At 53.5% G+C, this 15,300-nt stretch overlaps 1 protein-coding gene across 12 annotated transcripts in view; it reads left to right on the top strand.

Moving 5' to 3' along the window:
- The window catches only part of FZR1 (fizzy and cell division cycle 20 related 1), a 33,978-nt gene extending 18,715 nt beyond the window's left edge, over positions 1–15,263 (top strand). For 6 of the 12 annotated variants that reach the window (XM_036239637.1, XM_036239638.1, XM_036239635.1 and 3 more), the window contains 13 exons: positions 3,685–3,819; positions 6,331–6,456; positions 6,570–6,633; positions 6,717–6,844; positions 7,476–7,558; positions 7,963–8,146; positions 8,927–8,992; positions 9,567–9,669; positions 9,813–9,997; positions 10,179–10,412; positions 10,781–10,885; positions 11,831–11,923; positions 12,202–15,263. In XM_036239637.1, the coding sequence (XP_036095530.1) occupies positions 3,751–3,819; positions 6,331–6,456; positions 6,570–6,633; positions 6,717–6,844; positions 7,476–7,558; positions 7,963–8,146; positions 8,927–8,992; positions 9,567–9,669; positions 9,813–9,997; positions 10,179–10,412; positions 10,781–10,885; positions 11,831–11,923; positions 12,202–12,243 (1,482 nt within the window). In that variant the 5' untranslated portion in view covers positions 3,685–3,750 and the 3' untranslated portion in view covers positions 12,244–15,263. Of the gene's footprint in view, positions 1–3,249; positions 3,263–3,684; positions 3,820–6,330; positions 6,457–6,569; positions 6,634–6,716; positions 6,845–7,475; positions 7,559–7,962; positions 8,147–8,926; positions 8,993–9,566; positions 9,670–9,812; positions 9,998–10,178; positions 10,413–10,780; positions 10,886–11,830; positions 11,924–12,201 lie in introns of those variants that run through there. The other 6 variants (XM_036239642.1, XM_036239644.1, XM_036239641.1 and 3 more) reach the window with 4 other exon arrangements.
- The last annotated feature ends 37 nt before the right edge of the window (positions 15,264–15,300 follow it).

The following is a 15,300-nucleotide window of genomic DNA, read 5'->3' as shown; positions in this document are numbered from 1 at the left end:
TTGGGGGAATCCAGGATCATCCCCCATCTCAGGGGCCTTGACTTAATTCTATCTGCAAAGTCCCTTTTGCTACATGAGATGATATGTCCACAGGTCCTAGGGACTAAGACCTTACACATGTGGGTAGTCTGGAATCTCTCTGGCCCTCAGCAGCTATGTTTAAGTGGCAAGACGCTGCCCACCACATGGGTTTCTATAAGCAGCCACATCAGAATGTAGCGGGCAGAGGGGCAGCTGATCTGATGACAGGACACCACTCTGGACATTTACTCTGGACTCAGATTCAGCACACAGCCAGCTATTTGGCATTTAGCTTCTTAAGTAGTCCTGAGAAACCAGTCTTCCACTCTGTGTCTCTAAGATCACTACAGTGTTTTGGGCTTTTTTTAATTTCTGATGTGCAGCATGCGTCCAAGCTGTTGTCTGGGGCCTGCTGTTCTGAAACAGACCAGCCCTGCTGGCCTTAACGTGGTGCTGTTGGTCTGGGAATGGATGTGGTCTCCATGAGAAATGAGCTCATCTGGGCCAAGCGGGTTAGGTGGCTGTCACCCACAGTGTGACCAGTCCCTGCAATGAGGCCCCTAAGGTTTTTTCCTGGGGAGGCGTCTCATTCCCTCAGACCCCACTGGCCCTGAGCCTCCATTACTGAGGAGAACGAGCTGCCAAATTTGTCTGGAACAGTTCACTTTTAGCAACAGTAGCCGGGTAGCTTGAAGCACACTTCGAAGCCATGAAGAAGGGCAGCTGCTGAACACAAGGACTAAAGCACAGCCTCCACCCTGTCTCCTGAGGGCTCACTCTGGCAGGTGGTAAATGAGGCCCCAGGAATGGCCAGTGGTAGAAGTTAGCCAGCCTCTCTGAGCCTCATTTTGTTTTTTTGTTGTTGTTGTTGTTTCTTTTTGGTCTGCAGAGTGGGGGGGTGGGGGGCTGGGGGGGTGGGCAGCCAACTGGTCTACATCTGGGAAAGTGCCCACTGAGGTTCAGAACTTAGTAGAATGGAGCCACGGCTGCTCATTGTGTCCAGCCCCCTGTGAACCCTACACAGGATGCTCAGTCATGGTGGACCTGGAGCTCAGTTCTGGTTTGCATGCAGCACAGTGCAGTGGTCGAGATGATTTGGGCCTGCCCTTAGGAAACTGTCCTTTGAATAGGTGTCTACCTAGGACAGACGCTCAGACACAAGCAATTTTGTGTTCCATGTATGGCTGTGAGTAGTCAAGTGTGGTGAGGGCATACATGGGGGTGTTGCTGGGCAAGGCCTAGGCTTTTTGGGGAGCCTGAAGGGGGCAGAGGGAGGAAGCAGGTATATTCTGGGGCAAGCCAATGGGTGGACTTTGGGCTAGGCAGGGCTGAGCTGGCAGGAGGAGGACCCGGTTATAGATGTGACCCCAGTCTCCAGAGAGGTGAGGAAGGTCCAAAGGAGGGAGGGAACCATCATCAACCCCTTCAGGAGACTGCCCTTTGGCTACAAAGAACCAAAATGTGTCTGGGGATCTCTGCCACAGCAGAGTAGCTGGAGGGGGCAGGAAGACAGCCAAGAAAGGAGTAGCTGCTCCCAGAGGTTTACCCGAGATGGAGGGGGGCTGAGGTTGCTACGGTCCCACTTTTCTCATCAAAGCAGGAGGTGTGCTGTCTGCCAAGGTGGAGGACAATGGGGCTTGGGGCTCTAAGCTAGCACGGGCTTGGGGGTCTGGGCTAGCACAGGCTCAGAGGAGCCCCAGGCTGTGGAGGGAGGACCATGGGCACACTGGGGGTGTTATGCTGCCCCTTGCGCAGTCTTCATTTCCTCCTTTGCAGGAGGGCATGGGCACCCAGTTCACAATGCCATGCGTGGGGAACATGAGATAAAAAGTGCAAGCCTGCTAACGTGGGATGTGGCAGGAACACACACTGCAGTGACCAATGACTATGTCCTATGTTTTGACCAAGCATCTGGCTTTGGGACGGGCCACATCAAGGCACCCCCATGTGTCCAGTAATGACAGATGAGGGACAAGGACATGGCAGGCTAGAGCTGGTATTTAAGCCATACAGTGTACATGGTCTCCATGATGGGCCCAGGAATTCATTAGAGAGATCATTTGAAGATATGAACTTAGGCAGACCTGCCTAAATATCTCACTGTGTGGGCCTTTGGGCTCCACCCAGAGGAGCAGAGGGACAGTGACTGCAAGGGGGTTCTGGGATGCAGAGCAGGCCCACAGCAAGATGCTGTAATCTGCTGAGCCCCTTCTGTGCCAGGCTCTGTTCTGTAAAGCAGCTTTACCCTGCATGCTCTGCAATGCCTTGAGAGGAGGCAGGACTGGCAAACATTTTCTTTTTTATCCTCACCCAAGGACATTTTTTCCTTTTTTTGTTGTTGTTGTTGTTGTTCAGATAGAATGGGTGGGAGGGAGGGAGAGACAGAGAGAGAGAGAGAGAGAAAGAAACATCAACATGAAAAGGACACATCGAGGGGCTGCTACCCGCACGACCAACCCAGGCCAGGGACAAACTGTAACCGAGGTACACGCCCTTAGCGGGAATTGAACCCGGGTCTCTCCGGACTGCAGGCCAATGCTCTAACCACTGGCCAGAGGAAACATTTTTTTTTTAAAGCAGCCAGAGGTGTGGCTGTGGGTCTGGTTGGTCCCTGGATCCTGGTCCATTCCCTGCTGTAAAGAACATCTCTTCTCGCCCTGGCAGATTTTGCTCAGTGGTTAGAGCGTCGGCCCACAGACCAGAGAGTCCTGGGTTCAGTTTCCGCTAAGGGCACGAATCTTGGTTGCAGTTTGTCCCCGGTCCCGGTTGGGGTCATGTGGGTGGCAACCAGTCGATGTGTCTCCTCACATAGATGTTTCTCTCTCTCTCTCTTTTTCCTCTCTTACTCCTGCTCTATCTGAAGATAAATGCCAAAATGTCCTCGGGTGAGGATAAAAAAAAAAATCCTTCTCTCTGAGGCTGTTCCTCACCTCTGCCCCATCCTGGAGTGTGCACAGCCCTTTTCTTCCTCAGATTTGTTCTTCCCTCTCTAGAATGTTGTCCCCTAGCCTCCTCTTGCTGGTGCTCTTTCACTCCTATTCCTCAGAGAGGCCTCCCCCGGTTGGTTGGAGCTTAGTGGGAGCTGGGTAGAAGCTGGAGAACGAATTCTCTGGGCCACAACCTGGTCTGCCTGGCCCTGGAGCCCAGTCAGCTCGGGCAGACTCCTACGGAGTGCATTGACCCACACCCATATTGTGCATCAGGACACACAGGCTGCCCTGCTGAGGAGGAACCCTTACTGGTACCACCCCAACCCTTGCCCAGCTTTGTGCCTCTCTCTCAGAGCTAAGGAGCAGGGACATGGATGGCTTATAGTCTCAGAGAGAGAAGGGGGGCCTGGGTGGGAGGAGTGGGGGACCAGGGGCAAGCCCTTGGGGAGCAGGGATGGGGGCAGCCTTGCCCTAACCAGGATAAAAGTGAAGGTTCCTGTCAGAAGGAACCTCAGAGGAAGCAGAGATGAGTCCTGTTTGTCCCAGTTGCATCTCCCTCTGACTTCCAGGGCCTCTGGGGTATGGCCAGGCCTGAGCTCTGGGCTCCTGGGAGGGAGGGCCCCACCACCTGATAGGGAAACTTTGCCATTCCTGAGGAGTGTCCTGTGGTCACCAGGTGGTAGTGGGGGCCGCTGCCCACTGGTGCTGAGCTGTCCTGCCCTTCTTGCCCCAGGCTTACGTTGGCTGGCTGAACTTGGCAGATTGACTTGGCTGGCAGCCACACCTACCCTGCCTCACCATGGACCAGGACTATGAGCGGCGCCTACTCCGACAGATTGTCATCCAAAACGAGAATACGATGCCATGTGTAAGTACCTGGTGGTCACCACTGCCAGCGCTGGCCTCGCCTGGTGGGACTGGTAGGGAGATGTGGTGGGGACTGGTTGGCCACTGGGCTTCAGCCCTCAGCAAACAGAGGTACTGAGGTGCCATGAAGGTGAAAAATATATCCTCCTGAACTCCCTCATGACAGCGCCACAGTGACACCTCGGTGTGAATTCCTGCCAGTGTTTCAGTGCACTTCTCCTCCTGCCAGAGGCCCCTTATTCTTTTTTTTGTTTTTTTCATTAATTTATTTTTGTTGCAGATGTTTCTCCTTTCCCCCCCACCCCCCTACCCTCCTTATTTCCCCTCCCCCCGAGCATTGTTGTCTATGTCCATTGGTTACACATCCATGCATATAAGTTCTTTGGTTAATCTCATCCCTCACTCCTGCCCCCCTCCTCTGAAGTTTGTCATTCTGAACCATACTCCTTTCTATGCCTCTGGGTCTGTTTTGTTCATCAGCTTTTTTTGTTCATTATATTCCACAAATAAGTGAGATCATGTGGTATTTATCTTTCTCTGATTGATTTATTTCGCTTAGCATAATACTCTCTAGGTCCCTCCATGTTGTCTCAAAGAATAAGAGATCTTTCTTTCTTACAGCTGCATAGTGTTCCATTGTGTAAATATACCACAACTTGTTTATCCACTCATCTATTGATGGACATTTGGGCTGTTTTCAGATCTTAGCTATTGTAAATAGTGCTGCTATGAACATAGGGTACATATATTCTTTCTGATTGGTGTTTCAGGCTTCTTAGAATATACTCGTAGAAGTGGGATCACTGGGTCAGGTGACAGTTCAATTTTTAATTTTTTTGAGGAAACACTATATTGATCTCCATAGCGGCTGTACCAGTCTGCATTCTCACCAGCAGTGGACTAGAGTCCCCTTTTCTCCATACCCTTGCCAGCACTTGTTGTTTGGTGATTTGTTGATGGCAGCCATTCTGGCAGGTATGAGGTGATACCTCATAGTCATTTTAATTTGCATCTCTCTGATGATTAGTGAAGTTGCATATACCCTGTTCATACATTGGAAGAATTAACATTATTAAAATGTCCATACTGCCTGGCCGGTGTGGCTCAGTGGTTGAGCATTGACCCATGCACTAAGAGGTTGCCTGTTTGATTCCCGGTCAGGGCACATGCCCAGGTCGTGGGCCAGATCCCCAGTGGGGAACATGCAGGAGGTGGCCAATCGATGTTCTCTCTCATCGATGTTTCTATCTCTCTCTCCCTCTTTCTTCCTCTCTCTCTAAAATCAATAAAGAAAAAAATTTTAAAAATAAAATAAAATATCCATACTACCCAAAGCAATCTATAGATTCAGTGCAACCTCCATTAAAATACCAAAGACATATTTTACACAACTGGAACAAAAACTTCAAAAGTGTATTTGGAACCAAAAAAGACCCCAAATAGCCACAGTAATCTAGAAAAAGAAGAACAAAGTAGGAGGGATCACAATACTAGATATTAGGTTGTACTACAAAGCCATTGTAATCAAAACGGCCTGGTACTGGCATAAGAGGCCTCTTATTCTTTACAAGGCCTGTGCTGCCCGGTCTGCAAGGGGCACTGGCCCTTCCCTTGGGGCCATAGTCAGGACTGACTATGGGGGATGAGGAAATGTGAGCCACCTTCCTATATTCCCAACGGGGCAGTGAAGAGCCCAACATCTTGAAGCTAGGGTTCAGCTCCTTCCCTACAACCTATGCAGGGTACTAGGATCCAGGAGCCTATGGGGCAGGGATGGCAGAGCTAATGGGCATGGGGAGGATCCTTCCCGTCTCTTCCAGCTTCTGGTTTGGCTGGCATTCCTTGGCTGTTAGACCCATTACTTTAGTTTCTGCCTCACTTTTCTGTGTCAGTGTCTCTGACTCTCATAAGGTCACCAGCCATTCATTTTAGAACCCACTCTACTTCATTATGGCCTCATTTTAACTTTATTTAATCTACAGACTATTTTTGAGTAAGGTTACATCCCAGGAACCAGGGGTTAGGACTTCAACACATGCTTTTGGGGGTCACAGTTAGCCCACAGCAGATTGCATATAGATTAAGGACATTCACCAGACAGTCAAGTGTGATCAGAGGCTTAGCTGGAAGCTATGCACCCGCCTTCATGTCTAAGTTCAGATGGTTGGGTTATTGTTCTATGGGAGAAGATCCCCGTGTGCAGGAAATGGGGGTGATGGGGCAACAAGTTCTCAGTGCTCAAGGAATAAACTTACAATTTTCTGTTTCTTGTGATCGCTTACAAATAAATAAAGCCTCTTTGTAAAGTGCTAATGCCTCGGGCTTTGTCTCTTCCTGACCTCTTTCTGCCTCACAGGACTGCCATCAGGGTCCAGCATGTGAGTTATTTACCCAAATTTTTTACCTCTGCCCCTTGGGTTTCCAAGATTGAACCCCTCTTTCAGTGGCCAGAGGCCAAGTGCATCAGGCTGAGGGTTCTGAAGCACCCAACCCCACCCTTCTATCCTTTTAGGTCTCGGAGATACGGCGGACCCTGACGCCTACCAACTCCCCTGTGTCTTCCCCCAGCAAGCATGGGGACCGCTTCATCCCCTCAAGAGCCGGCGCCAACTGGAGTGTAAATTTCCACAGGATCAATGTGAGGGCAGAGGACAGGGAGGGTTGGGGGAGAAGGACCACTGACTCCGAGGCCGAGAGCGGGGCCAGGCCATTCCGGCTCACGCCTCCTTCCTCTCCCTCCCTCTCATGCAGGAAAATGAAAAGTCTCCCAGCCAGAACCGGAAAGCCAAGGATGCCACCTCGGACAATGGCAAAGGTCAGGAGTCAGGGCCCCAGACACCCTCTTTCACCCCCTCGCCTGGTCCCAATCTGGCCTCTCAATATGTTTGGTGCCTGCAGATGGCCTAGCCTACTCAGCCTTGCTGAAGAATGAGCTGCTAGGGGCTGGCATTGAGAAGGTGCAGGACCCGCAGACAGAGGACCGCAGGCTGCAGCCTTCCACGCCCGAGAAGAAAGGCCTGTTCACGGTGAGCCTGCCAGTTATGCCCATACAGACCGATGCTTCCTGCTGAGGATAGAGGTCCCTATTCTCCATGACTGATCCAGGTTCAGCCCTCATCCCTGGCCTCCCATGCTGTGTGGAGGCTCCTCCAGAACACCAATCTCAGCCTCCCTGGGTTCCTTCTCCTCCATGCACCAGCCCTACTGGGGGCCTTAACCCCAGAGAAGTCAGGAGAAGGCAGGGCCAGGCCCCCTTAACCCCGAGGCTTACCCTGTGGCTCTCCTGGGTACCTGCTGAGGTGGGTACTGGGTGAAGGAGCAGTGGCCTCAGCAGAACCACCCCACAGAACATGTGCACACCATCCTGGGTCATGGGGGCCCCTGGCAGTGTTGAAAAGAGCCTGGCTTCGGTCCCTCAAGGTGGCTGTGAGGGGGCAGTAGCATGCTAGCAGTCATTGCTGAGAGAAGTCCTGGTTTGCTTCCCTGAGTTCCTGGAACCCAGGACATCCCCAGTTAGAGGTCCTCCTGGTTAGAGCGAGTACCAGGCCCCACCCTCCCACTCAACCACCAGGAGCTCAGGGTACCCAGGCTTTGAGTCTGAGGTTCCTAAGCTCTGGGACTACAGTGTCCTCAGTGGGTATGTTCCCCTACTTCCAGTATTCCCTCAGTACCAAGCGCTCAAGCCCTGATGACGGCAATGATGTGTCTCCCTACTCCTTGTCACCAGTTAGCAATAAGAGGTGAGTCCAAGTCTTCAAGGGTGGGTAGAGGGCAGGGTGACCAGCCGGACAGTACATGAGAGCTGTAATTAGTCCTAGGACCCCTTACTGGGGCACACTGTCAGCCTGAAGTCCTTGGGTCCAGACTAGGGAACAGGGAGTCATGGAGGGCTCTCTGGAGGAGTTACCAAGCAGAGGGGATGTAATGGCTGTCAAGTCTTGGCATGGCCAAACTCCCAAGAGAAAAGGGCCTTGTATCCATAGGGTCACCCACAGATTTGGGATCATGTGGGCTAAGGGACAGGATGAGTGGGAGGAGATATGCCAAGAACTAATGTGAACCAAGGATAGTAACATAAGCCAAAGAGTAATGATAACCACGTGGCTGATTGACAGAAAATCACCGTCTCGGGCTCTCCCTACAGTCAGAAGTTATTGCGGTCACCACGAAAACCCACCCGCAAGATCTCTAAGATCCCCTTCAAGGTTCTGGATGCACCTGAGTTGCAGGACGACTTCTACCTGAACCTGGTGGACTGGTCATCTCTCAATGTGCTCAGTGTGGGACTGGGCACCTGCGTGTATCTATGGAGCGCCTGTACCAGCCAGGTGGGTACTGCAAAGTGCAAGTGCTGGCATGTGTGTGTGCCTTGGGTATGGGGTTGATCCCTCTGGTAGCTGAGCAAGACCGTCCCATGTGAAGGATGAGTGAGTGTAGTTGGGTACTCCAGAGCTCAGGGTAGCACCTGGCTGCCCTCTTACCCCTGAGACCTACTCTCCAAGTGCAGACTAGAACTCATGAATTGTCAACAGGTGTGAGTGGAGGTCCCTGTGCCCTTCCTGCTGTGGGCTGTCTCCTGTGATGGTTGATAGTCCTTGCCCCTTGCCTAAGTTTGGCCTCTGCCCATGTCTGCAGAGGAGGGGAGATGGGTGTTGGGGCCTGACTGAGCCTGGGGACTGCCCCACCCCACCCTCAGCACTAACTGAGCTGCTGCTAGGCCCACCATGGGCTCAGGCACTACCCACCAGGGTGGGACTTTTTCAGAGATTAATGCAAGTGAGTTCAAAAGAAGATGATGCCCCCTAGAGAGAGCTTCCACCTGTTGGAAGCACCCCCCAGATGTGTGATGCATCTGTGTGATGCCCTTGTCACCTGAGCATCCCTCCCTAGACTTTGTAGTCACTCAACTCTGTGCTGACATGTGTCCCCTTGCAGCCTCCTCGGCACCCCAGCATCATTATCTCAGGTCCTAGCACTGACACCAGTGCCCAAATACCTGAGGTGAGACTGAATGGATGAATGAATGGATGGATGAATGGATGGTTGGGGCCTTGAAGGATCAGCAGGCAGCATGTCAGCTCACACCAACTGTTCCTTCCTTCCCTCAGGTGACGCGGCTCTGTGACCTCTCTGTGGAAGGGGACTCAGTGACCTCTGTAGGCTGGTCTGAGCGGGTTAGTATACAGGGCTTGTTCTCTGGTTGAGCAAGGCTGGGCAGGGGAGGTCTGACTGGGTCTTGCTTGGCAAGGGCCCTCTACAGTGTTTGGAGGCCTGGGAAACCCAGAGTAACCAGAATCTAGCCTAGTGGTCTTATCCAAGCCCCAGGGTAATGTCTGCCCCTCACTTGTCCCCAGTCTGGTAGAGACCATTACAGTGATAGGGTAGTTGACAAGTCTCCCACCACAGAGACACAGGGTTGCCCACAGCCCCCGCAGAGCTCCACCCCCCATGCCCCACCCCAGCCAGAGAGCAGCCCAGGCTTAGACAGATGAGTCTACACATTAAAATGCATGGGTCTTAAGTGTGTGTGGGCTAGATTTTGACAAATACATGCACTGTGTGACTATCTCCCCAGGAAGTTCCGGGACAGGGTGGGTATCACCTTGATCTGAAGGGACATACGTTGAAGATCTTTCAAAGAAATGGCCCCAAGGCCCTGTAGCAAGGAGGGGGCAGGGGAGAACCCAGGGAAGCTGGGTCCTCACACCTGGACCTGATGCCTGCTCTTGCCTGGGTCCTTGGTCCTAGGGCAACCTGGTGGCCGTTGGCACGCACAAGGGCTTCGTGCAGATCTGGGATGCAGCTGCAGGGAAGAAGCTCTCCATGCTAGAAGGCCACACAGCACGTGTTGGTGAGGAGCTCAGGGTACTGGTGGGTGGGTGTGATCCCAGTGGGCGGGAGTGATTCTAGGCACGAGGATGCGATGATTCCCAGTGCACTCTGTTTCCAAGAGACCAGGCCTTGGCTTCACCCTATGTTCTGCCTGGTCTTCAGGGGCACTGGCCTGGAACGCTGACCAGCTCTCATCTGGAAGTCGGGATCGCATGATTCTGCAAAGGGACATCCGCACCCCGCCCCTGCAGTCAGAGCGGCGGCTACAGGGCCACCGGCAGGAGGTGTGTGGGCTCAAGTGGTCCACAGACCACCAGCTCCTCGCCTCAGGAGGCAACGACAACAAGGTAGATGCCCTGGGCCCCTCACTGTTCTGGCCTCCAGATTATCCCACCTGCCTGGTCGGCCCTTATCCATAGAACAGGGGTGACAAGGTGTGCCCTGAGGGAGGACCATGATGGGTCGGAGTAAGGCCATTCATCTTCCCCTGCTGGGGGCCTCACAGCTGCTACACCGCCCCACCCTCAGCTATTGGTCTGGAATCACTCAAGCCTGAGTCCTGTGCAGCAGTACACGGAGCACCTGGCAGCTGTGAAGGCCATAGCCTGGTCCCCACACCAGCATGGGCTGCTGGCATCCGGCGGTGGCACGGCTGACCGCTGCATCCGCTTCTGGAACACACTCACAGGGCAGCCACTGCAGTGCATTGACACAGGCTCCCAGGTGTGCAACCTGGCCTGGTCCAAGCATGCCAACGAGTTGGTGAGTGCCATGGCAGGGCCCTTGTGGTGTGCACAAGAAGGTGTGGGAGCAGGAGCCCTGGACCCTGGTGAGGCCTTCCCTGGGGTCCTGGGGTGAAGCCAGGCCACTGCCACCCAGGTCAGTCTGGAAGTGCCCACCCCTAATCTGGGCATCCATGCGTACTGACCACCAGGAGAGGCTGGCTGAGCTCTGGGTGCAGTGTAGCTCCCTGTCATCATCAATCAGAGTTTGGGGGCAAGGGGCCAGGCGGGTCCAGGTGTCCTTGTTCTTCAGTGGGTACATCAGGGGGAGTTAACGGCTTGTGTCTGAAGCCCTGGGGTCGTGGGAGGGGAGCCCTATGTTCTGACAGTGCCTTTTCCATCCATCAGGTTAGCACACACGGCTACTCACAGAACCAGATCCTGGTCTGGAAGTACCCGTCTCTGACCCAGGTGGCCAAGTTGACCGGGCACTCCTACCGGGTTCTGTACCTGGTGAGTCTGTACTGGCAGGTCCCAGACCCAGCACAGGGTCCCTGGGAAGATGGGGTGCAGCTCCAGCTGGCAGCCTCCCCTACCTGGACCTGTGGGATGGGGGGTGGGTTATCCAGGCCAGCTCCTGTGTTCTGCTTTCAAATGTTGGTCATGTCATCACTTGAATCTACTTTTTGAACTCCTCAGCCCTGTGAGGAAGGGCAGCTGTGCCCTACTGAGACTCTCCATCCAACTACTCAGAAAATCTGAGGACGGTTTACCAGATACCTATTTGCACAGGCCTAGGGATAAGAGCCCCTCCTCACAGTCCCTCCTCAAGTGTTTTTCTTTCTTTTTTTAAATCCTCACCCAAGGATATTTTTCCATTGCTTTTCAGATAGAGTGGGAGGGAGGGAGGGAAGGAGATGATGTGTGTGGGGGGGGGTGGAACATCGATGTGAGAGAGACGCATCAATTGGCTGCCTCTCTCACCACTCCAGCCAGGGCCAGGGATCAGACCACAACTGAGGTACATGCCCTTGACCGTATTTGAACCAGAGACTTTGGTCCATCAGCCGATGCTCTAACCACCGAGACAAATTGGCCAGGGCATCCATTAATTTTTAGATAAAGTGGAAGGGAGGGAGCGAAAGAGAGAGAGAGAAACATCAACTGGTTGCCTCTCTCACAACCCCGACCAGGGCCGGGGATCAAACCTGCAACCCCTGGTATTCAGGCCGAGGCTCAGGTGTTTTTCTTTCTCTCCAGAAGAAATGTTCTGTGCTCAAATTGTTGCATCCTTTGTCCAAGTGCACAGAATAGACCTATCTCCCTGTGTGGGGGCTGGGGTGTCCTGTGTTTTGGCTTTGTTGGGTGCCCAGCCCCCCTGCATTCCACCCTCCATCATTGGCTCCATCCATGGGGCCAACTGCAAGGCACAAGGACAAGGAAAGTCTCCTTCTGCAGGCCATGTCCCCTGATGGAGAGGCCATTGTCACTGGTGCTGGAGACGAAACCCTGAGGTTCTGGAATGTCTTTAGCAAAACCCGTTCAACAAAGGTAAAGTGGGTCGGTATCAGCACCATGTGTTCCCCATGCATATTCGCTCAGCCTATCCTGGGGGCCAGCCCCCATTGCCACCCGAACAGCCCTGTTCACCAAACTCTGCTATAACTTCCCCCTGTGACACCCCCCCCCCAACCCTCTTTCTAATCCTGCATCGCTCTGTACCCAGCCAGGGCACCAGGGAACAATGGTGCCTATTCATGCTCCTCCTCTGGCCCAAAGCTGTTCACCTCCAGCTGGGGGCTCAGCTTTCTCTCCTATGTGCCCTGCAGGAATCTGTGTCTGTCCTCAACCTCTTCACCAGGATCCGGTAAACCATGGGCTGAGCCATCAGGGCTGAGGAGCACCACCTGTCATCACGTGCATGACCCTACCTCCCTGCACAGGTCCCCAGAGGAAGCGATTGGGGTGGGCGGGGAGCCGGGCCCAGAGAGACCCTGAAGATTCTCATTAAAGCCTGATTGCGAACCCTGTCAGCGGTGTTTAGGGTGGGGATGTCTTTGGGCACCAGCAGGCACTTGGGGCTCTGGCTCCCTTCACATCAGGTGGCCCTGTGGCCCTGTGGCCCCAGCTCTGACAGTCTTCGCTCCGAAGGGGATGGACGCCTCCCTGGACCCCCACCTGCTTCCCTTTGTGTCCATCATCACTTTGTTGGGCTGCATGCTCTTCCCGGAAGCATGGGTTCACCGCTGCTGCCACCACCCACGCCTGTGACAGGACAAGCAGCTGGATGCCAAGCTGGTCAGCCAGGGGAGGGCCCAGCAGTAGGATGGTTCAGGTCAGCCCATGGATCCACAGGACATTCCTGATAGGTCTCTCTGCAGCCACCTCTGCTGCCCCTGTGCTGGCAGCCATCCCAGTGACTTTGCTAGGGGCCAGGCATCAGGAGCGGGCCCCAGGCAGGTTGTGCACCAGAGGAGATCATCATGAGATGGACTTGTTTGAGGAGAACTGAAGTGTGGTCCACTCGTCATCACATGCTTGCCCTGACCCTGCACTGTCCTTGTCTCTAGCAAGGTCGCAGCTGAGCTCTGTTACCAGCGGGACTATGATTCCTGGGGCTTGCTGGGTATACAGATCTAAGGTGACCTAAAGGTGGTGCCTCAACCTCCTCCCCGGCTCCTTCCCCATCAGGCCATATTGTGTCCTGTCCAACTGTGCCTATGGCCATAGGGAAGCCAGGGAGGAGAGCAAAGGAGGGGGCAACCACTGGTCCCCCAGAAGCTTTCCAGGTTTCCCCTGACCCTGCCTCCACCCTGTCATCCTCTGCCCAAGCTGTACCTTGGCACCACCTCACTTCCAGGCCTGGAGAAGTTGGAGGGAGAGGTGAACCCAGGTGTGACCAGGGGCCTGAGCACTCCCCCTCCCCCTCAGAATGGAGGACAATGACAGGAAGTGGACTGGGCAGAGCAGGGTGGGGATCACTCTGGCTCTGCTTCGAGGCCCCACTCCTTTAGTGTTTCCCCCATAATCGGCCATGCTTGTGCATGTGTATATATGTATTTGTGACTTTGGGTTTATGTTTTGTAGATTGGTCTCAGAAATGTTTAAGGCTAGCTGGGGAGGGGCATGGCCCACCTACTATGCCTGGGGGTGACCGAGGTCATAGCTTTTAAAGCCTTCATTTAGGAGGGGCCATCAGCTGAACCTGTTTGGACTTGGGGAAGGATGGGATCCCGCCTCCCCTGCCCCATCCCAGCATCTGCGTGCCACAGCCTCAAGCAATGACAGTGTACATAGATGTGTGTATTTCGATTGGTCAACATCTTATTTTCGTTTGAGTCTTTTTTTAAATAAGAAAACAATTCTTCCCTACTGCATCCTTACCCTGTGCAGCTTCCAAAGAGCCCAGGAGCTGGCTTTGTGTGTAGGACCCGTGCCTGGAGTGAGACAATAGAGGGTGCGAAGTGTGTGTTCCCCTGCCTGCAATCTGGTGGGCTGCAGAGCAAGCCTTGCTTCTCATCTCGTGCAGTATCATTGTCATTAAACCAGTGTGCGCTCGTGCACATCTAGGGCTGGCTGTCCATCTGTCTGGTTCCTGGCTGGGGTCTCACAAACTGGTGAGCAGCCTGCCCTGGTTGAGCTTTCTTTAAGGGATGCCAGTGTCCCTGACTTCATAGTCTAGTGGGGGTGAGGGTGACATGCACTCATGCCAGTTCTTACAGCCCAGCTGGGGAAGAGGTGCCCACAGCGCTGGGGTGGTGGTGGTCTCCACATGCAATGGGGAGGGGGTCGGCCAGGGGGGCAGGCTGCATGGGAGCCCTCGGGCAGGGCAGGCACTGCTGCCACCTCTACCTGAGAGATGACCAAAGTCAGCAGCAGGGGCATCACCCACCAGCATCCACACTTAGGCAAGGTTGAAGGGTGGGGTGGGGCACAGTCTGTCAGGTGTCCTCTGATTATTGAATGTAGCTTTTTCAGTAAATGGAAAAGGGAGTTAAGGGTGAGGCAAAGACCAGGGCAGCAGTTAGGCCCTGAGAGCTCAGGACAGACCAACTAACCTTGCAGCAGCCCATGACTGGTGGCACACCCCAGGCCCTCCCCTCCAGGAGAAGATGCCTGTTTTAGGCTCAGAAGACAACAAAACAGACCAGATCCCAAGACCTGCTCTCATGGAGCTGTTGGGTGTGTGTGTGGGGGTGCTTTGTAACGGAGGTAGGAAGCTTTAGGAAAGGACAGCTTTGAATCCAGGGCTTGCTACAAACCAGATGTTTGAGCAAGGGCTCCAAGAAAAGCAGGAGACACCTGGGCAGAGAACTTTCCAGCCTGTGCAAAGGTCCAAGGCAGGAAGGTCGAAGGTCCAAAGCTTCTGGTGTGTTGAAGGAACAGTGAGGAGGTACCTTGTGGCAGGAGCAGATGAGCAAGAAGGAAGAGGGATGTGAGTGAGGGCAGAGAGGTCCGGGAGGTTTTGCAGGGCCTTGTGGGTAGGCTGTGAGAAGGACCTGGGTCTACTAAGTTGAGAAGGAAAAATATTGCTGTATGAAGACCTGACTACTGGTGCTGGGGTGCAGAGGCCACAGGGGAGGCTCTTCCAGGCTAGTGATGTGACTGGACACCCAGGTAGAGGTGGTAAAAGGGAGGTAGATTCTGGATTTTATTCCTTTTTAACTGGTAGAATATACATAACTTACTGTTGACCTTCTTAAACTGAACATTTCAGTGGCATTTGGTGTATTCACAATGTGCAAGCAGCACCTCTAATTCCAAAACATTTCCATCACCCAAAAAACCCCCACATCTCTATTAGCAGTCACCCACAGCCCCTGGCAATTACAAACCCACTTTCTGTCTCTGGATTTGCCTGTTCTGGACATTTTGCATAAATAGAATCATATACTACATGGTTTTTAGTGTCTGGTTTCTCTCACTGA

This window comes from Molossus molossus, unplaced genomic scaffold (assembly GCF_014108415.1).
Source record: "Molossus molossus isolate mMolMol1 unplaced genomic scaffold, mMolMol1.p scaffold_m16_p_4, whole genome shotgun sequence".
Classification (NCBI taxonomy): Eukaryota; Metazoa; Chordata; class Mammalia; order Chiroptera; family Molossidae; genus Molossus; species Molossus molossus.
The sequence above is the reverse complement of the archived record's forward strand: the minus strand, read 5'-3'. Positions and strand labels throughout refer to the sequence as shown.